Source organism: Pelodiscus sinensis, chromosome 15, assembly GCF_049634645.1.
Source record: "Pelodiscus sinensis isolate JC-2024 chromosome 15, ASM4963464v1, whole genome shotgun sequence".
Taxonomy (NCBI): domain Eukaryota; kingdom Metazoa; phylum Chordata; order Testudines; family Trionychidae; genus Pelodiscus; species Pelodiscus sinensis.
In genome coordinates, this window is record NC_134725.1 from 34,085,190 (window position 1) to 34,106,867 (window position 21,678).

The following is a 21,678-nucleotide window of genomic DNA, read 5'->3' on the forward strand; positions in this document are numbered from 1 at the left end:
CCGTTGCTGGACCAGACTGTCCCCATTTAGAGTGTTTCAACCTGTAGACAGTTTGACTTTGACTGCAGAGTGGTTGATGTGACTTGATGAATGCTTCAGTGTTTGAATTGTAAACATGGCACATGAATGCTTAAATGCACATAAATATTAATATTTTAATGTGATTTTTTTATTTTATAAAACCAATAAAATGTTATTGAAATCTAAAATACTTTGTGACATAACTGGCTAATTTTGCATGTTATAATACCTCATGTGATGATTACTTCATAATCATTAATTTAATCAACCAGCACATCTGTGAAGGAGCTTAAGTATTATTATTGTCCTTGATTTATCTGTGCTGCACACTCTTAAGTATGCTCTTTGAAATCTGCTTTTTAAGGCCATTGTATGTTGTTGTTTTTTTGTACATTGGGTAAATTTTGTCTTTATTTTGTGCAAGAGGAATGTTTTTCCTGTTTATCTGTAGTTCTGTACACTGTGGATTGGATTGGACGTATGGGTACATCTTTGGAAAAATCTTAGTTTACTAAATTATCTCATCCCATATTTAGCAGTATAGTGCTGCTAATTTTAGCTAACACCTAATAAGGTCTAAAAAGCAGCCTGATTTTTTTAAAAAAAAGGTCTGTCTCTGTCAGATGCAGTTCCTGTAAATTCAGAGAAATTCAAGTACAACACTTAAGAAAATATAAAATTACAAGAGAGCTGATACATTGTTATTCCATGTTAACAAACCGTTCCCTAGTCTCTCTTCAAAAATGGCTGCATTTCAGCGATAGAGATGAAGTAATTAAAATGCATATAAAGCTCTTTAGGATCCTTCCAGATAAAATGTGCTATGTAAATTAAGTCTGTCATTACAGCGCCTGTGATAAGAGTCTTCAGTATTTCAAACATTAAGGTGCAAGATAGTATTTCAGAGGTGATCACGAAAGAATTCCAAGATTACATTGTTCAGCTAGATAGCCACATACACTATTATGCACAATATCAATGTAAGTATTAACATCTACAGTTTATGTGCAAATAAGATGTACCGGTATTTAATAAATCACATATATAGGTCATAAAGACTGCTTCCCACATGAATCACACAGACATGTTAAGTTCAGATCATCAATCTAGGGATTTTAATTAATAATAAAAATAAAGATAGCGAATATTGTTTCAACAGCAAACTCATCCTGGTGAGATCTTTAAAGTGTGGTTCTCTTTGGAAAAGTAACAATATAAAAATGGCACTTTTTACTCAATAGACGTGTTCCATGTTTGTATTCAGAGGCCCTAAAAGCATACGGAATTAACAGTAAGGTGACAAATCCTGGTTCCATTCAAGTCAATAGCAAAACTCCCCTTGATTCCACTGAGGTCAAGATTTCACACAAGATGTGATTACTTTCTGTTAAGTCTGCAGGGTCAACCCAGCTATGGAGAGTTAGATGGATTTTATTTCTTCTTGTGCAAACAAATTGTTCACAAGTGTCAGTACATTAGACATGTGTAAACCAATTGGTGGAAGTAGGTTGGTGTCTATGATGATCACCTGTGCAACCACATAGTCTTCACATAGTGGAAGGAGGGCAGATTTAAGCATATAGAACTTTTATTATTCATACAGAAGGGGGTAGAGGGAGGCAACAAAACCACAGATTTAATTCAGATCCAAAGCTGTCTTTGCAAGGCTGACCATTAGAAACTGATTGTACAATTAGTGCATATGATACAGAATCACTGAGAGACTAAAAGGAAATAGACACTTTATAAAGTAGAACCATATTCTATACAAGACCATTCTACACGAGAGATCCATTTCCTGGACACCACAGTACAAATCAGCAATGGAAAATTAGACACCACTCTACAGAAAACCCACTGACTCATACAATTACCTACATGCTTCCAGCTCCCATCCAGAACACACTATACGATCCATCATCTATAGCCAAGCCCTGCGATACAACCGCATCTGCTCTAATCCCACTGACAGAGACCAGAAACTTCAGGATCTCTACCAAGCATTTATAAACCTCAACTACCCACCCAGAGAAATAAAAAAGCAAATTGAAAGAGCCAGATGAATACCTAGAAACCAACTACTTCAAGACAGACCCAAGAAAACCAACAATAGAACACCACTTGTCATCACCTACAGCCCCCAACTTAAATCTGTCCAACACATTATCAATAAACTACAGCCTATACTGGAACAGGATACTAAACTCTGAGAGGTTCTGGGAGACAGACCCGTAGCCTCCTATAGACAACCACCTAACCTCAAGATGATTCTTACCAACAACCACAGGACATACCACACTAATATCAACCCTGGTACCTTCCCTTGCAACAAACACCGTTGCCAGCTTTGTCCACATATTCACTCTGCTGATACCATTATTGGACCTAACCAAGTGAGTTATAAGATCAAGAACACATATTCCTGCGCATCCAGAAATATAATTTATGCAATCATGTGCCAAAAGTGTCTGTCTGCTATGTACATTGGACAAACGTCTCAGACACTTCGCCAAAGGATCAATGCCCACAAAACAGATATCAGACAGGATCACAAAGAAAAAACAGTTTCTTGCCATTTCAACCAGAAAGGACATTGTCTCAATGACTTGATTACCTGCATCCTGCTTCAAAGGCCTTTTAAGATTTCTCTTGAAAGAGAATCCTCTGAACTGTCATTCATGCTTAAATTTGACACTTTACACTCAAGTTTGAATAAAGACTCTAATTATCTTACCCATTACAAAGATAGCTTCCCCAGTTATCACCTCTATTAGCATTGGCTCACAGATATTTACCTCCCCCCATCTGTTCTGAAATTTGATTTGTCCTTTTCATATGTGTTCATTTTTTAAATTGTAACCTTTGGTATATATGGTTGTGACAATTTTCTTCCACTATTTGATCTGAGGAAGTGGGTCTGGCCCACGAAAGCTCATCATCTATTAAACCATCTTGTTAGTCTTTAAAGTGCTACATAGTCCTGTTTTTTGTTTCAACCATATTTTAAGTCATTGTTGATCTTTCCCAAATGTGAAAACTACGCATAACAGAAACATGATTTTGTCCTTAGACCTAACTTAAAGAAAATGAATAGATTTGTTACCAATTGCATCAAACTCGTAAATCCCCAGTATAATAAAGAGTACCAAAAAGACAAATGTGTATCAACTTTCCTCTCTCTTCTTATAGAGGAAAATAAAGTAGTATTATATACATTTTAATTGGACACTGTTCTAGAGGGCTAACCAAGTGATATTCTTTCAGAAAGTAAAGCGCTCTGGGGTTTCTAGTAGAGTGGGGTGATTGAAGAGAATGTGTCCTTAACAGAATAACTAATTTCCAGGGAGCAGAATGACTCAAGGAAACTGTCATATGATAAGTAAATTGAAATCCAGCCTAAATTAGTAGTGATTGACAGTTGTTAACATCTGAAGGGCTGTTTGGTTGTCTATTTGAAATTAATGTTTTGGTCTTGATACAGTTACAGGCAGACAGACCATCGTTCGCCTCACAAAACTAATCACTACATCTGGCACTATTTAGTCTAATTGCTGGCAGTCCCAGCAGAAAGTCAAAGCCTGAATGGACTATAGGGACCTTAGACATGGTCTGCAGTCTGTCCAGTGCAGGTGGGAGACATGTTGACAAAGGAGGACAATGTGAAGTTGGCACTGCTGCTACCCATGTTGTACCTAGTCTATGGAAATATTTTAGTTGCCAGTATTACAGCTGAAACCTCTCAAAAAATTTAAAAAATATGTACCCAAATGTTACTGCAACAGGAAGTGGTAGTAGTGATGGGAGTGCTAGTTATTCAAAGATTGTTAATGGTATAGTAAGGATTCTGATGTGCTATTTACAAGATTCAGTGCGCCCTCTCATGGTCAAAAAGGTAGCAAGAATAAAAGCTGCTGCTTTATGTCAATGTACAGGAGAAGCTTAAAGCTCTGTATACCTCATTGTAACTCTGAATTGTTTGTAACTCTGAATAAAGTATTATGGTTGTTCTTTCAAAAGTTTACAAGGGTATGTCTACATTTTTTGAGGAGTAACGTTAGTTTGAACCAAGGGCATTGGTTCAAACTAACGCGTCCCGGCGCGTACTTCCTGGTTCAAATCAGCTGTGATTCGAACTAGCGCACCGGTGAGATCATGCTAATAGAGCGCAGGATATTTAAATCCCGGCCTCATTAGCTACTTCACTCGTCTGCATTTGCATCCCTAGTCTGAACTAGGGAGCAAATGTAGACATACCCCAATTGAGTATTGATTTAATATAGCATTATAACTTTATTATGCAGAAAAATGCTTTTAACCATCTTAATTTAAATGAAACAAGCTCGGAAACAGTTACCTTCCCCTGTCAAGTCTAAAAAATAAAGCAAATCCTATATCACACAGTCCTGTTAAATGCAAACTACTAAAACATTTTTCTCTGCTTCCTGATTAAATACTTCTGGTTCAAAATGAAGTATGTGGTTAACTGATCAGTTCATAACTTTTCTCTTGGAGGTTCTACTGTAGCAAGAATAAACTTGTTCAGAAGAGAACCCTGTATAATGATATAGGGTCAGGTCACATGCAGGAAATAATTGTTTCAAAAACATTCATGATCAGATTATGACAAAACAGAAAAAGAGGAAGTTTCAGACCTTTCAAAATACCCTGGAGCCTGTTATGCAGCATACCACAGAGAATCAAGAAAAGTGTACTCTTATGGCCCATGGACAGGAGAGGAGTTGTGTGAAGGAGTAATTATTTTGTTTGTTTTAAACCTGCTACCAGTTAATTTCATTTGGTGACCCCTAGTTCTTATGTTATGGGAAGGAATAAACAACTCTTAATTTATTTATTTCAATATCAGTCATGATTTTATACACCTCTATTGTATCCCTCTTTGTGGTGGTTTTTTTTCAAACTGAAAGGTCCCAGTCTTATTAATCTCTCCTTCTATGGCAGCCATTCCATTACATAGTGATTAAAATGCCAGTGGTTAATCAACACTGGAGAGCCCATCACAGACATTGATTTAGTTGGAACTGGTCCTGCCTAGAGCAGGGGGCTGGACTTGATGATCTTCTGAGGTCTTTTCCAGCTCTATGATTCTATGACATTGGTGGAACTGCAATAATGGGACATGCTAATATTGCTCGTAGCCAAAAACTCAGAGTGCGATATCCCCAAATCTACCCATCTTCATTGAAGCTTGTGGGAGTGTGAACTGCAGGACTGAAGAGCCCAAACACTTATTCAGGAAGGTGCTACAGTGACTGTACAAACTTCTGGGCCCAGAGGGGGAGGGCTTTGCGTGGTGGGGAGCCTTTTTGTTTGGAGGTGTCTGCTACCTCGCACAATGGGGTGCTGGTGCAGGAGCAAGGCTTTTAGCTGCTGCAGCAACACAAATGATAAATGGCTTCAAGAGGGGCAGACTGGCCCCATCTCACCCTCCCTTCTTCCAGTCTGGAGACAAGCACTGACACTGCTTGTCTGTGCCCTCCCTTCCCTATCCCATGATGCCCTGGGGCTGAGCCTTAGCCTTTTCCCCCTGTGCTGGCCCAGGGAGGTAGCTGACTTCTCCCATAATGCCCCGGGGTGGGGTTTGGCTCTTTTCTCCCATAATACCCCGGGGCGTCGCCTTGGTTACCGAGGCGCTGGCGCGCGTAGCGGGGATGGCGCTGAGGCTCGGGGTCCTCCTGCTGCTGCCGCTGCTCCCGGCCGTGAGGGGAGTCTCGGGGCAGAGCGGCCCCGCCAGCGCCTCCCCGCAGCCCTCGGCGGACGCGGGCCCGAGCGCTCCCTCTGTTTGGCCGCAGGCGGCAGAGACGTCGGGCCGCCCCGCCCCAAGCCCCACAGCACCCGGCCCGGACCCCGGCGGGGCCGCCTCCCCAGCCCCGACCTCGCTGCCGCCGCCAGACACCTCAGCCGCGCCCTCTGCAGCGGCTCCAGAGACGCGGGCCGGGGCCGGGCCTTCCCCAGTCACAGACGGTGGGTACCGCCCGGCGAGAGGCTGGGGAGCCGGGAACCGGCCGAGGGGACGCGCGGGGGAGTCTGCCAGGCCGCTAGGGATCGGGCTGGGGTTTCAGGCTAGAGAAGGGGGGGTGTTGGGAGTGGGGGGGATGGCAGACCCGCACGCAGAAGTGTCTGGGGGGTGTGTGCTTTGCTTGGAAATGTGGGCCCCAAGGGCGAGAATGCACCCCCGTATGGGCCCCCAAGTTAGCGTGCCCCGGCCCGCTGTGGGAAGGCTGTGGCTGATTTCTTATCCCCTTCCCTTAAGAGCGAGGCCCAGCCCTGCCTCCCGGCCTCGCTATTGCGGGGAGGGGTAAGAGGGAGAAGCGGAAGAATCCCCAGACTCCCCTTGGCCAGCTGAAGCGTGGGGTAGGGGGAAGGCTCGGACAGCGCACAGCCCCAGCCTTTCCCCAGCTGGCTGGAGAATAGCCACTCAGTGTGCCACTCCTGCCTTCCCCTGTCCAGCCAGAATCAGCCCCATGAGGAACCAGGGAGGGTGCTTTTACACCCCCCCCCCCAACTGGGTACAGACCTGGATGGAAAACTGCAACATGGGGTAGGGAAAGGACCAGAAGAGATTGATTCAGGGTGCTGGGGGCAGAAGGGAGGAGGGGGGGGGAGCTTGGGAGAATCCTCCCTGCTCCCATCACCTGTAGCTTCCATCTCTATAATTCTCTTAAGTTCTGGGTGACACTTCCACAAGGGTGCCAGCTGGGCCTTGGGATTCCTAGGAGGTCACCTCCCATTAAAGTATTTGCTTTCTGAGTGTATTTAAAATGGGTTTTGCCTCTGATCTATTCCTTTTGGCTCCTTACCCCTCCCCTCCTTTTCTAGCGTCACACCTTCATCCATGCCTACCTGTGACTTGGAACAATTGCTTGCTGGAAATCCTTCCTGTGAAGCCCTACTTCTGTGCAAAAGGCTTCACTGAAGGTCTTCTTGCTTGCAGTAGTCCCCACACCACCTTTGTCTTCACACTTGCCTCACACTTGCTTTTCAGAGTTGCATTTTAAACTCTCCAGGTCAGGGACCCTGGCCTTTTTACATGTTCTGTAAATTCCTGTTTACATTTATGGTGCAGCATTCAGGGAAAAGCATTTGTAGAACTGGAAATATGAATGTTATGTTTTGCTTTTCCCTCAATACACTTAGAGCAGTGGTCCCCAACCTTTTTGTGGCCAATAGCACATTCATGTTTTCAGAAGTGTGGCGGGTACCAACAATTTTTCCAGACTTATTTTGTATTTGTACATTATGATGTTTTTCATATTTATTTATTACATAATATATGAATTCATAAGATAAAGGTAATTTTACATGTAAAAGGAATTAATTATTTGGCAATTATTCTTTCACCTTACCATGTGAATTTGTTCTTTTTTATCTATCTGTAAGAAAAATTAAGAACTTTGTACAAAATAAACATCAAACAGTTTTCATCTTATTTAAAAAAAATAAAACGTTATTGAACTGCCAAAATATTTATTATTCTTACTTTAACATAGCTAGTTATGGTTAATTAACAATACAAAGAATATTTTTTACTTGTATCTGGATTTCAATAAACAAACAAACACATATGAAAAAAAGTTAAACAAGTTAATCATACGTGCTCATCAGCACTTAATGGAAAATAGGTATAATTAATTCACGTGGTTTTTCTAATAAAGTCAGTGTGATTTTTGGCACTGCATTTCTTCAGTCAATTTTTCATAGTTGGGAGAGTAGGATGATATTCCCTTCCAGTGCCCCCCTCCACCAGCCCTTCTCTCCCCCCCTGTACCCACTCCTCCAGTAGCCCCACTCTGATCATGTGAGCTACCCTTCCTCATTCCCTCTCCTAACACCTCCTTATACACACCTGCCCTACCTCTCCTCTGGTGCTGGTTCCTCCCCTGCAGGTGTCTGCCCTTCTGCTTCACGCCCAGAATCTCTTGGCACCTGCACCTTCCCTTACCCCTGCACCCTCCTGGTGCCTCCCCCTTCCCTCACTCCCCCTGCCTCCTTTGCCCACTTTTTCCCTGATGCCCGCCCCCTCACCACCCTCTGCCCCTGTTCCCCTCATGGCCCTGTGCCCTCACACATGACTTGCTCCATTCCTGCCTTCCTCATGCCCACCCCTTCTTTCAAGCCTTCTCCCAGCACCTCCAGCCTCCAGTGCCCTTACCCTCTCCTCTCCCAGCATCACCCTGTCCCTCCTCCCAGTGACACCTCCCCTCCTGCCCTTTTCCTCATTGTTTCCACTTACCTCCCCTCCCTCCCCCCGGCATTTGTCTCTCCTCCACCCTATCCCTTGGTCCCTTCTCCTTTATTCTCCTGACCTGCCCCTCTCCCGTCAGCACAAGCCCCTTCCTCTCCCATCCTTTCCCCCTGTTCTTTCCCTCCCTTACCTTCTGCCTTCCAGTTTGCAGGGCTGGAGTCTGCTGCGATCAGGCCCCAGAAGTCCCCGCAGCCCGGGCTCCAGACCACGTGCTGGACTTGGAGCTGGGCCACTTGGCATTCGCCGCCCCAGCCCATTACAACACAACTGCCCCACCAGGTGCACTTACCACCATCCTACCTTTAGCCAGGCTCTGCTCCCCCATGCCCTGCTCGGTGCATCTTCTTCCTCCTTCCCCGATCCGTGGCTGACCGTTTTAAAAAACGGTGCTGCCACACCGATGTGGCACCACCTCCTCTGGTGTGCTGCGCGTGACCCCACCCCCGGCACAGCCGTGGCTCCACCCGTGTTGACAGCACATGTTTGCACCTCTTGCGGCTGTGCCCACTTTCCCTTCCCCTGGCCTGGTACTTTCCCCTGCTGGGGTTAGCTTGCCGGCCTCCTTGTCAGAGTCTCTCAGTCTTCTGGTGGGGCTGTAAGTGCTGACAGTGCCCCTACAGGCTCCGGTGCAGGAGTGCGGAGCCCGGTGGTACTGTGCTGTTTACACTGGCCCTCTTGCGCAAATCATTTGCGCAAGAGGGCTTTTGCCCGAACGGGAGCAGCACAGTATTTCTGCAAGAACACTGATGATCTTACATGAGATCGTCAGTGTTCTTGCGGAAATTCAAACGGCCAGTGTAGACAGCTGGGAAGGTTTTCCGCAAAAGCAGATGACTTTGTGGAAAAACTTGCCAGTCTAGACACAGCCAAGCAGTCTGATTCAGCACTGGCCTGATTATGCCATTTCCCTCATGGCTATAGGGGGAACTAGGTCTGCCCACTACTCCAGGTTCTAGTCCAGAGACCCTGTACCTGCAGACAGTAGGCCTCTTTCACTCAGCTGTTGCTCCTTCCCCAGACTCCTTCCTACATCTTCTATTTTCCCACCCCCATGTGTTCCATTTCAGACCCATTTCCCCCTCCCCATTCCTGCTCAGGGAATAACCGCAGACTGATGATTTCCCCATAACCTCAAACTCCCCTTTACCTACTCCAGCATCCTGGCTTTGTAAGCCCTGCCCAGTGTCTCTCCCAGCTGGACTTCATCATGCCATAGCTTTCCTTCAGGTGCAGATGATACGTTAATTTGCTTAAATTCATTCCAAAGTGGATTGATTTAAATCAAGGTGATTTAAGTTGTTGATTTAAATCATGATATAAATCACCCAAAATCATTGATTTAAATCTAGTTACCTAAAAATAATAAGACTGTGCCTTGAGTGCACTTAATTTTGGACTACACCCTGTTGAACTCATTGATACTTCCGTTTTTTGAGAAAACAAATATAGAATGGAATTCCTCTGGAAAAGATGAACTATGATGAAGTAAAATAGGGAAAAGACTTATGGTATCACATTATGGTCTGTGGCCATGTTGTTCTAAATTAAATAAGAAAATGAGACTCCGTGGCAACTGCCTACTCTAGATTTTTCATACTTCAGCTTTCTGTATTGCATACTTGAGTGATCGATTCTAAACCTAGTTAATTAATTAACCCAAGATATGAGGATTAGCTAAGCTAAACTTTTTTTCTAGCAACATCCAACACAGTAAATAGCTTGGGAATTTACTTGTCAAATCTCAATTATACAAAATGACAGTGTCTTGAAGAATGAAACATTGCAAAGTGAATTATTTAAGTTACTAACCAGTTGATCCACTCAGCTCTATCCACATCTTCATACACATCATTTTCTCTCAATAAGCAGTTTTCCTTATATTTCATTCTTGCAACTAGGCCCTGCATCATATTCTGCAACTGCTTACACTTGAGACACTTTCCTTTTTTATCCAGGGAACCAACTACTTCTAACATATTCCCAGATAGGGACAGTTTTTCTGTGGCAAAAGTGTGGGGGAATATAGAAAGCACTGTGTGTGCTGAATAGTGTTGTCTTTTCTTTCCAGTCCACTCCACTGTTCTCTTCTATGCTGGCTCCATCCTTTCCTATATATCCATGGTCACCAACCTGCCGATCGCGATCGACTGGTTGATCAGGAGGGATCAACCAGTCGATCGCGAGGTGTTCAGGACCCTCCCCTTTTCTCCCCACCCCCAAGAAGCACCACTAAGTACCTCCAGCGACAGTGGAGGTAGTGCCGGCTTCCTGCAGGGTGGAAGGAAGTCCGGCAGCTGCTTGCTACTTCCGGGGTTTCAGGAAATGGGCTGGCAGCTCATCCTCCCCCAAACAGCCAGCATGGTACCACAACCCCGGTCTGTGGTGCGCTGGGGACTTGTGCTTGGGGGGGTAGGAGTCCCCAGAGAAGGCACACGCCGGGGCTTTCCTCCTCTGTGCAGGGGGAGGGGGAAGGAGTCCTGGGAGGAGGCATGTGCCCGGGCTTCCTTCCTCTCTGGGTGGGGAGGAGTCCCGGGAAGAGGCACGCACTGGGGCTTCCCTCCTCTGTTGGTGGGGGGAGGGTGATTAGGAGTCCCCAGAGGAGGTGCGCACCGGGACTTCCCTCCTCTGCGGGAGATGGGGGAGGAGTCCCCAGAGGAGGTGTGTGCCGGGGCTTCCCTCCACTGTGAGGAGGGGAGGAGGTAGGAGTCCCAGGAGGAGGCACGTACCGGGGACTCCCTTCCCCCATCATCACCCTGTCCTCTGCCCCGTGCCCCCACCATCACCTTGTCCCTTGCCCCCACTGACACTCTGTCCCCAACCCTGCACCCACTAGCACCCTCCCCCAGTACTATGTCACCTGCTCCCACCAACACGGGGCCACATTAGTGAGGCTTGGGTGGGAGTGTTGGAGGAGTTATTTTTTTGCATCTTACTTGTGTGGCCCCAAATGACTTTTCTGTGTGTCAGTGACTCCTGACTCAAAACAGGTTCCCTGCCCCTCTCATAAATAAAGACAATGCAGAAACTTTTTGTGTTTGACATAATATTTTATTTTAAAATGAAGCCTGGCTAACAAGCCCCCAATTGAGGCCAAGCCCCCATCTAGCTGCAGCATCATAACACTCCTGCACACACACACCCAGACCGTAGATCTGAACCTATCATACACTGGAACCCCCTGTCCTGAGCCTCTCACATCCCCAAACTCCTGCACTCTCACATCCTCAGTCTTCTGTCACAACACTCTTGCACCAACCACACACTGCAAATCTGTGACCTGAGACCATCATACTCCCAGCCTCCCTGCCCTGAAACCCTCACACACCCCAACCCAAACTCCTGCACCCTCACAGCCACAAGCCTGTGGCTTGCTCAGTACCCCAATTCTCCACCTGACTCCAATACTCCCCAGCCTGGAGCCCCCTCCCCGAGCCAGCATCCTCTTCTCCACCTCTCCTGCATCCAAATTCCCTTCCAGAGCTTGCACATCTCACCTTTTCCCACACCCCAATCCCTCATTCCCACCCCAGAGCCCACACGTCCTGTCTCAACCCAGTGAGGGTACAGCTAGACTGCAGGAGTTTTTCCGAGATCCCAGAGGTAACCCGGAAAAACTCTTCCATGTCCAGGGATGCATTTGTTCTTCCGCTTTTTTAGCGGAAAAGCAAACATGCTCTTTCGGTAACCTCTGTATTCCTCATTCCATGTCTACAGAGGCCAAATGTTGGAAAACCCTTTTCCTACAGATGAATAAAAAAAGCAGCAGTGAAGCTGTACCCTCACAGTGTATAAGGGCTGGAAATAGCAAGTGATGGAGAGGAGAACAGAGAGGGCGGGGCTTCAAGGAAGGAGTTGGGTCTTGGGGAAGGATGCGGTAGATCTTGGCTTGGTCTGACATTGAAAAAGTGATCTTGGGTGTAAAAATGTTGGAGACCACTGCTATATATTTTCTCTCTGTCTTTTAAGATAACGTCTTAACTAAATCCTCTGCTGTGCTTGGCCAAAGTCCACCACCACATAAATACTGAACAAAAATAAACCTATTCAGCTTGTGTTTTTCTTTGCACATGTTACTTTTTAGTTTGCTGAGAAACAGAAATTGAAATCCCAGAACTTTCAAGAAGCAAGATGGTAGTTAAGCTGGACAGACTAGAGCTATTAATTCAGTTTTTATAAGATTGTAAGTGAAGGTGTAGCACGTTTGTGATGTGTTATATTTAAAATGAGAAATGTAATATTTTATATATGATATAAAAAATCAAATTTAAATAAAATCATTTTTTATTGTTTTAAAAAAATCATTGATTTTTATCCACTCTGATTCACCCCCTTAGATCTTGTTCTATTCAGTAGATACCCATCAAAAGTGGTTTATAAGTATTTTGTAAGGATGTCAGCATGTAAATAACTACATGATTAACCCATAAACCTGGGTTTATCTGTTAATCCTATCAACTACACGCATTCCAGCCCCCCTTGCTGTCTCTGTATCAGAGGCAACAAGGGGGGAGATGGGAGCAGATGCCTTTGGGGAGAGGCAGCAGCGTGGAGGGTGAGGGGTGTATGCGGGAGCCGATAGACATGGGAAGCCAACTTTTAAGCCAGTTCTCCGTGCGTGCAGGCTCCGTGAGCCCATCTGCCCCTCCCTTGCTGCCATCTACAGAGGCAGCATGGTGGGAAAGGCAGGAGCTGGTGCTGGCACGGTGCCGTTTGAATTCCCCTCATGTTGCTACCTCTATCAGAGACAGCAGTGTGGGCCTGGTTTGCTGCGGGCTCACCGTGGGCAGAGGCTGCACCACAGCAGCAGTCCCTGGCTGTGTGTGGTCCAGACTCCCCACAGGGGCTGTTGCTGCAGAGCAGCCTCTGTCTGCGTGGAGCTCAGACCCCTCAGGGACAGCGACTATTGCCACCTAGGAATGCTAAATATCAGTTAATTGAATAATTGAATAAACTCATGAATTCTTATTGGTTAGTCGACTATTCTATAGTCCCTGGGGGTAGGGCCAGCAGCCAGTGTACTCCAGCTTCACTCCTGAGGAGTCCTCTTCCATTCTGAGCTGCTGTCTCTCTATCAGAGGCAGCAGTGTGGGGGTACCAGGCATGAGCTGGTCTGCAAGGAGAGCCAGTTTAAAAACAAGCTCCCCTCATGGACTGGCTGCCTGTCATTCTGTGCTGCTGCCCAGATCCATCGCAAGCCAGGACTGAGCTGGACTGCTGGCCAGTCTGCTAAAAAAATTACTGGCAAGGGTGGCATGGGAGAGTGTACTCTATAGCATTAATCTATAAGCTTTTGCTTATTGGTTAATTGACTACACTATTACATCTCTTTGCTAACCTGCGCTGCAGCAGTGTGGGAGAGCAGGCAGAAGCCGATCTGCGCAGGAACCTGTCTTTTAAACAGGCTCCCCTTACGGGCTGGCTGCTGCCTGCCATCCTGCCTTACTGCCTCTGATAGAGAGGAGGTGGCAGAGAGTTCCCCAGGAATGGGGCCATGAGTGCCCAGCCCCCGGGGACTATCTAATAGTTGTGTAACCACTAAAATTTGATGCAGTTACATGACTATTCAATTACATGCTATCTAACATCCCTAGTATAGTGGCCTGCCTAATGATTGGAATTCATCTTTGAATGTTAAATCTTGAAAGTAAAAGAATTTTTAAGATAAATCTACAAAGATTATATGGAAAGAAGAGGCAAGACAGAAAGAAAATGCATTTTTTTAAATAAATCAACTCATATTGAAACATCAGGAAAAGATGATATTACTAAACCTGGAACATATTTTGTTTTAGGAATTGTGTGAAAATTATAATAAAATGTTTTATTTTTATCGTGTTAGACTCTAAACAAGGGATGGGCAATAAACGGTCCATGGGCCGTTCACCAGGATTTGTCCCTGGAGGGCTTCAGATGCTTTATTTACCTGCATGTCCACAGGTATGGCTACTTGCAGCTACCATTGAATGGCCTGCACCTCTTCCCACAGTTCCCAGGGCTGAAATAGCAAACCACAGTCAGTGGGAGCTGCAAGTGGCCATAACTGTGGACACACAAATAAATAAGTGTCTGGTGGCCTGCCAGAGGCTAGCCATGGCAAGTTACATCCAGCTTACAGGCCAGGTATTGCCCAACTGGGCAATAATTAGTCAACAAGTTAAAAGTTAAAAAATAATTAGTCAACAAGTTAAAAGTTAATCATGTTTAATTAGTTGACAAGTTAAAAGTTATGTTTAAGTTATGTTTAACTGGTTAACCAATTAAACGAGGTGCTGGCAGGGCTGGAGCACTCCTACCCATGGTGGGGCTATCCCTACCCTGGCCTGGAGCACTGCTACTCTGGGCCATAGCTGCCGTTGACCAGGGCTGCTCTGGCTGGACTGGAATGCCCCCCACACAGGTGGGCCCTGCGAGATAGAGCTGCCTGCTGCAGGTGGAGGGCTGCTTTAGCCCTACTGATTAAACATTTATATCCCTAATATTTACTCATATGACTTATATTAATTTTGGGTACTGATCATATTTTTTTGATATCTTCATTTGATTTTGTTAGGAGTTTTGGATTCCTACGGATTCAGGTTTCTAGCATGCACTTGTTTTTGTGAGTTGCTCATGTTATGATTACTGCTTGAGAAAATGTGTATCTTAAATAATAAAACATGGCTTTATAAACACCACCACCTTAGGATTTAGATACAAATGTTTAATTACGGTTAAAGAAGGAAAAAGCAAAAATATAAAGGATATTTTGTTATACTATGCTTTAGAATTCATTCCTAATTTTATTTTAAATTTTCCTTTCTCTAGTTGCTTCATTGTGTGTTTGTGACCTCTTGGTGGCACAGTGTGATATAAATTGCTGTTGTGACCCAGACTGCAGTGCTGCAGATTTCAGTCTCTTTACTACATGTTCAGTTTCCATTGTTACGTAAGTTTATAAATAATTCTGGTGTTTGTTTGTTTTTTGTTTTTGTCTTGAAGATGGAGTCTTCTCATATTCTCATTGAAATCAGTAACAAAATGCCCATTGAATTCAAGGTCTGTGACTTGGGTGTGTTTTCCTTCAAAACCCCCTTGCCACGTGTACTGCACTCAACAGGCATCCAATCCTCAGCACATAGGTAGTCATCAGCACCAGTCTATTGGGAGTGTGGGAGACTCAGGCCTTTACCTGGGTTCCATGGGAATCTGCCCTTTCTGGGGCCGTCATAAAGTAATGAAAGCAGCAGGCCTTCCTTCAAACAAGGGACCTTCATTAATCTGTGTGATGGGTCAGGATCCCTTTGGATCTGTCACCAGAGGTGCTGGGATCACACTGAGCCTGCTTTCCCTGACAGCCTTGGCACCTTGAAACCCTGTCTTGCTCTCCAGCCTGCTTCAGCCCAGACACAGGGAGGGGCCATGCCTCTCTGCTTGTAATACTGACAGACTGTATTAGTGAGGGACAAAGCCTCAGCACTCAGGTACACAGACCCTCTGGGAGGTGAATTCCAGATAAATCTGTTTTATACCATATAGATTTCCATAGAGTAAGCTCATGGAAATTTACCCTCTTTCTCAATGTAAAGAGAAATGCACAGGCTCCTTGCGCCCTTCCACTCCTGGCAACAATTATTGATACTGAGTTTATTAATAAGCAAAAGTGATTGTATTAAATATTAATGGGAGGATGTAAGTGGTCATAAGAAATTCCACACAAAACCAAGTAGATCACTGAGCAAACTAGAACATACAAACTAAGCTTGCTACACTAAATAAACATGTGATATCTCACCCGGCCTAAAAGATGTTCTAATTCACAGACCAGACATCCTTTCAGGCAGAGCCCAGTTCCTCCCCCTGTTTAATTTTAGTTGTTTCCAGCAGTCATCTTGGGAGAGATTCCAGGGGAGAACTGACAACCAGCATTACCTCACTCTCCACTCTTAAATAGAATTTTCTTCAAGGCAGGAATCCTTTGCCTTCCAAACTTGACCCTCACCCTTCCCTTCTTGTGGAAAAGTACAGAATCCAAGATGGATTCCAGCATCAGGTAACATGGTCAAATGTTGCAGAGCCCATAGCTATTTCTTACATGCTGATCCTCTCAAGCTTACAGGAAAAGTAAGTTCTTGCACAGTTCATTGTCTCCTGCTAATGGGTCATTAGCTCTGTGTCTGGCTTCATTGTTGTATCTGAGAGGCTGGTAATAAGCTTTTCCTAATATGAAGATATTGATAATAAATGTGTCGTTAATATTTCTAACTTCAGAGACAGAAATGATACATCCATAGAAAAAGTATAAACACATTCTGTAAATTACTACCTTTCCAATGGCATATTACGTGAGCCATTTTGCATAAGCATATCTGAGCTATGACACTTGAACATGTTTTCATAGAGCATATCGTGGACAGTTCTCTGAAAACTTCCACGCAGTGTGCAGCGGCGGTCAAAAAGGCAAATAGGTTGCTAGGAATTATTAGGAAAGGGATAGAAAATAAGACGCAAAATATCTTACTGCCACTATATAAAACTATGGTATGCCCACATCTTGAATACTGTGTACAGATGTGGTCTCCTCACCTCAAAAAAGATATTTTGGCCTTGGAAAGGGTTCAGAAAAGGGCAACTAAAATGATTAGGGGTTTGGAACGGGTCCCATATGAGGAGAGGTTAAAGCGACTGGGACTTTTCAGTTTAGAAAAGAGGAGACTGAGGGGGGATATGATAGAGGTATATAAAATCATGAGTGGTGTGGAGAGGGCCGATAAAGAAAAGTTATTCATTAGTTCCCTAAATAGAAGAACTAGAGGACACTAAATGAAATTAATAGGTAGCAGGTTTAAAACTAATAAAAGAAAGTTCTTCTTCACACAGCGTGTAGTCAACTTGTGGAACTCCTTGCCAGAGGAGGCTGTGAAGGCTAGGACTATAATAGAGTTTAAAGAGAAGCTAGGGTATGTCTAAACTACCCCCCTAGTTCAAACTACCCCCCTAGTTCGTGGAACGAGGTATACAGATAGTTCGGATTAGAAGCCTAATCCGAACTATCTAGTCTGTGCCGCGTGTAGCCGCGCGGCACGGGGTTCGCACTAGCTGGCTTTTAAAAATGGCGGCGCCGGCTTTATGCTAATGAAGCCCGGGAAATTCAAATCCCGGGCTTCATTAGCAAGTTCGGTATGCATACATTACCCCCCTAGTTCGAACTAGGGGGGTAGTGTAGACATATCCCTAGATAATTTCATGGAGGTTAGGTCCATAAAAGGCTATTAGCCAGGGGATAAAATGGTGTCCTTGGCCTCTGTTTGTCAGAGGCTGGAGAGGGATGGCAGGAGACAAATCGTTTGATCATTGTCTTCGGTCCACCCTCTCTGGGGCACCTGGTGCTGGCCACTGTCAGTAGACAGGATACTGGGCTAGATGGACCTTTGGTCTGACCCAGTACGACCGTTCTTATGTTCTTATATGGAATGCCCCATCACAGTTTGTAAGGGTTCAGAGCCCTCAGGCAAATCACTGACAGGAATTCTGAAGCAGATATTCAGGATATGTCCAGTTTTGCTCACGCTGGCTGTGATCATGGAGAAGTCTTTGTCTCCATTTACACTTCTCCCGAGGAATGGAAGATGTGGAGGTCTGTCTTACCCTAAGTGGGGTGGATTTCCTTCTTTTAAGACTGTTCTTCCTGGCCTGAAATGCCTCATGGATTTCCTGGATTAGGGAGATATAGAGTTTGTATACCCCCATCACAGCGTTGAATTGGTTTTAGTAGTCTCTCTTTACAGATGAAGAGAGGTCCTTAAGGAGACTGATAATGGTATCATGGGGCATGTGTCTGAATTGTTTATGGAGTAAAAAAGGGAGCTGTAAGTTTGTAAAAGATAACTTTTGAGTGGGATGTGGATATGTAAGTGTATGCAGGTGAATCTCTAATTGCTCTGAAGTCGAGAATAGTATAAGCACTTAAATTCTTATTAATACTTCAGAAATTACTTCAGCTTACATCTTGACATGGAGATGCAAAGGTAATTTAGTATCCATTATAGCATGGGGTGGCTATCTGGAATGAACATTTGAACTTCTACATTAATTTCACTGTGCTGTGCCTTGGATTGTAATATCATCAGAGCTGTTGAACTGAGCAAGACCATGCCGTTCTGTTGCTTGAATGGAGGATCTCGAAGGAAAATACATGTTTTGCGGGATATGATGTTGGTTACTCCTTTCCCTCTGTGTCAATACTGACTCAGTGCTTTATTATGATATTAAGGGCATTGTTTTTGTAGATGCGGTCTTTAAAATAAAGAGTAAAATATTTTAGCTTCCTGTCAGTACAATTAGAAGCTGGAAATTAGGAGCATTCTAGCACCATGTGAGCAGGTGGTGCTCTCCACAGGCCATCAATAGTCCATCAATGTTAATTTGGGAAACTGCTATAAGGAGTCCTAATGATGTTAACCAGGAATGTGATAGCATCACAACCATCATTTGATAATATGAGTTTCCCTCTGATCTTTATTGTAGGAGCAAGCATTCAGTCTTTTCATCTCATTGGTAGTATATGCCTTTCTGAGTAACAGTAAAATATTAAAATAAAACTTGATAGTAATATAATGTTGGATTATTTATTTTTATTTTTTATTTTTTGCTGTTTACAACCTATTTCAGTATGTTGCTTTTCACTCGCTTCAGGAATTCCACTTTCAAACAGGAATTAAGAAAGCTCATTGTAGAGTCTTAATTTAAAATAGCTCAGTGTGACTTCTTGGAACAATGAGCATAGCTCTTCAACCCACTTCCGGCATAAATTAGCCCAATCTGAATAAATGAGTTTATTCTGGGTGCTTTGAAATTTGACTCATTCAGCCACCTGGGACTGCTATTTCTCATTGTTTTTCCACACAATGCATATTGCCACCCATTTATAGGTATTTTATTTTTTATATATATGTATAGTTAGAAAGGTATAATCAAAGCCTTTCTGTATGACAGTTTAATCCTCTGTATGAATATTTTATTCTTATCCACTAGAAATGCATAAAATCAAATTGTATTTTTTTTCTCAAGCTCTCTTTTGTGACACATCAAGGAATTGTCAATGACCACAAGTTTTGCATCTCACTTTTGCATGACATTTTAATTATGGTAACTTGCATGTAAGCCAGGGGTGGGCAAAAGGGTCTCCACGGGTCAGATCCAGAGCATGGATGCCCTGCTGATCCCCCGCCCCCAGTCCAATTAGGGCCTGGAGGCGAGGGAGCGAGTGAAGCCTTCTCCACTCTGCCCCTGCCCTACGAGCAGCTCGTGGCACTTGAAAATGCCACGTGCTCCTGGCAGGGCAGGAGGAAGCTTCGCGTGCTTCCCCACCTCCAGGCCTTAATTGGCCTCCTCCCACACAGACAGGAGTATGTGGTGCTATAAACCACCGCGCACTACTCGCAGGGCAGGGGCAGAGCGGGGAAGGCTTTGGTTGCTCCCTCTCCTCCAGTCCCTAATTGGAATGGGGGTGGGGGAGCGCACAAAGCCTCCTCCCATCCTGCCAGGAGCATGTGGTGCTTTGAAGTGCTGCTCACAGGGGGTGGGGGTAGAGTGGAGGAGGCTTCACATGCTCCCCTGCCCCCAGGCCCTGTTTGGCCTAGGGGACGGGTAGCAAAGGAAGTCTCTTCCCACACCAGGGGTATGGGCATCTTGGGGGAACTTGGGGTAGGGGCAAAGGTACTCCCTCACCCCCAGACCAATCATTGTTTGGTGTTGGAGAACCTGGAAATATCTTGGCCCCGCCCCTTTGGCTTGATGCCCTGCCCCTTCACAAATTTTCAAAGTGGCCCCTGGCAAAAAATGATTGCCCACCCCTGATGTAAGCAATGGCTACAGGCCTGTTATAATTATGAATTGGAAGGGAGGTGGTGTGTGGGATCCTGAAAGAGCAGGAATATGGTCCATGATGTGGACCTTTTAAGATGTGGTTCATCTTCTGAAATAGTTTACAATTCTCTACCTAATAGGTCATATAATGAACTACTCAGAACACATAGGAAAGAAGGAATGAAATTAATAACATCAAGGAGAGGAAATATTGATTCACTTTAGGACAGGAGCATGAATTACTAGCATCATCACTGAAGGTCAACAAGAGAATTTGATTTTGCAGCGATATAGTTGTTAGTGAAATTTCCATGCATTTCAGGGGATAGTAGATGTCGCACTCTGAAGAATATTAATTCCCCACCCCCATATTGGCTGGTGGATTTGAATATGAGATAGTGATTCCGCTTGTGCTACAGGGAGTGAATAATGCAGAATGATCAAAAGCAGTGAAAGGACATGATCAAAATTAAAATAAATGCAATATACAGAATGTATATATTCCCAAATCCTATTTTCTCTTTTATTAAGATATTTATTAGATATGATCTATTAGGGCTGCCCTCTCTATTTTAACCTTATTCCAACCCATCCCATACCTTCTCTCTGGTATGAATAAAAGTTCTTCCTTAATGTCCAGTCTTCAACACATCTGCCATTGTGTATCTGAAGCCAATTGAATCCCATCTGAGTTGTCATCTTTTATATTCTTTTCATCAAATGCTGTCCTAGTCTGAACTGTGACTATTATCACATCCTTCTGTTTTGAAAATCCATGAATGAACGATATTGGAGAATGGCTAATTGTTATTATTTGTTTCTGGGATAAACTGGATAAAATGTTACTCCTTGCAAATGTGCATAAATCATCTACAAATCTTTACTGCAGTTATCCATCCCTCCTGTTGAATTCCTTTAACAATTCATACATATAAAGATTTTAAAACAACACTGTGAAGATTGACTTTGCTGGATCTGTATATATGTTTGCAGAGGTGACAGCCAGCTTTGCAGTCAGAAAGCAGCTATGTATTCAATCAATGTTGAAGCACATCCACCTGAAAGGACATTTAAGTTAGTTGATCAGAACAATCCAAGTATTTTCTGCATTCACTCTACAAACTGTAAGTAGATCTATAATTGATACTGAGCAATACAGTGTTGCCATATTCAAAACCCTATGGAGGGCAAAAATAAAAACGAAAACTGCAAGTCACCACACTTGCAAAAGACTAGTTATTCTGTATCTTGAGGACCTTGATGCCATGTTCTGTGTCATACCCTGATAAAACAGTAACAGGTTATCAAAGGAATTTTGCTTCCATATAGAGCCTCTTGGTAGAGAGAATGGAACTGGGCTGTAACTAAGGCTGGTTGAAGATTACCATCAAAACTTTTTTTCAGTCAGAAATTGGGCTTTTGACAAAATGTAAAATTATTGCAAAAAATTCGTGTTTATCTCAAATTTTAAGTTTTTTAAATCAGAAAACAAAAAGTTTAAATTTTTAAATGAAAAATGTGTATTTTCTGCAGCAGGAACAAATTCTAGC

The 21,678-nt window shown here is 44.1% G+C and overlaps 1 protein-coding gene across 1 annotated transcript in view; it reads left to right on the forward strand.

The window, feature by feature from the left end:
- The first annotated feature begins 5,588 nt into the window (after positions 1-5,588).
- TCTN1 (tectonic family member 1) overlaps positions 5,589-21,678 on the forward strand; it is a 29,523-nt gene continuing 13,433 nt past the window's right edge. Inside the window, exons 1-3 of the mRNA XM_075898696.1 lie at positions 5,589-6,003; positions 15,089-15,209; positions 21,122-21,252. Coding sequence (XP_075754811.1) covers positions 5,604-6,003; positions 15,089-15,209; positions 21,122-21,252 — 652 coding nt within the window. The 5' untranslated portion in view covers positions 5,589-5,603. The remainder of the gene's footprint in view (positions 6,004-15,088; positions 15,210-21,121; positions 21,253-21,678) is intronic.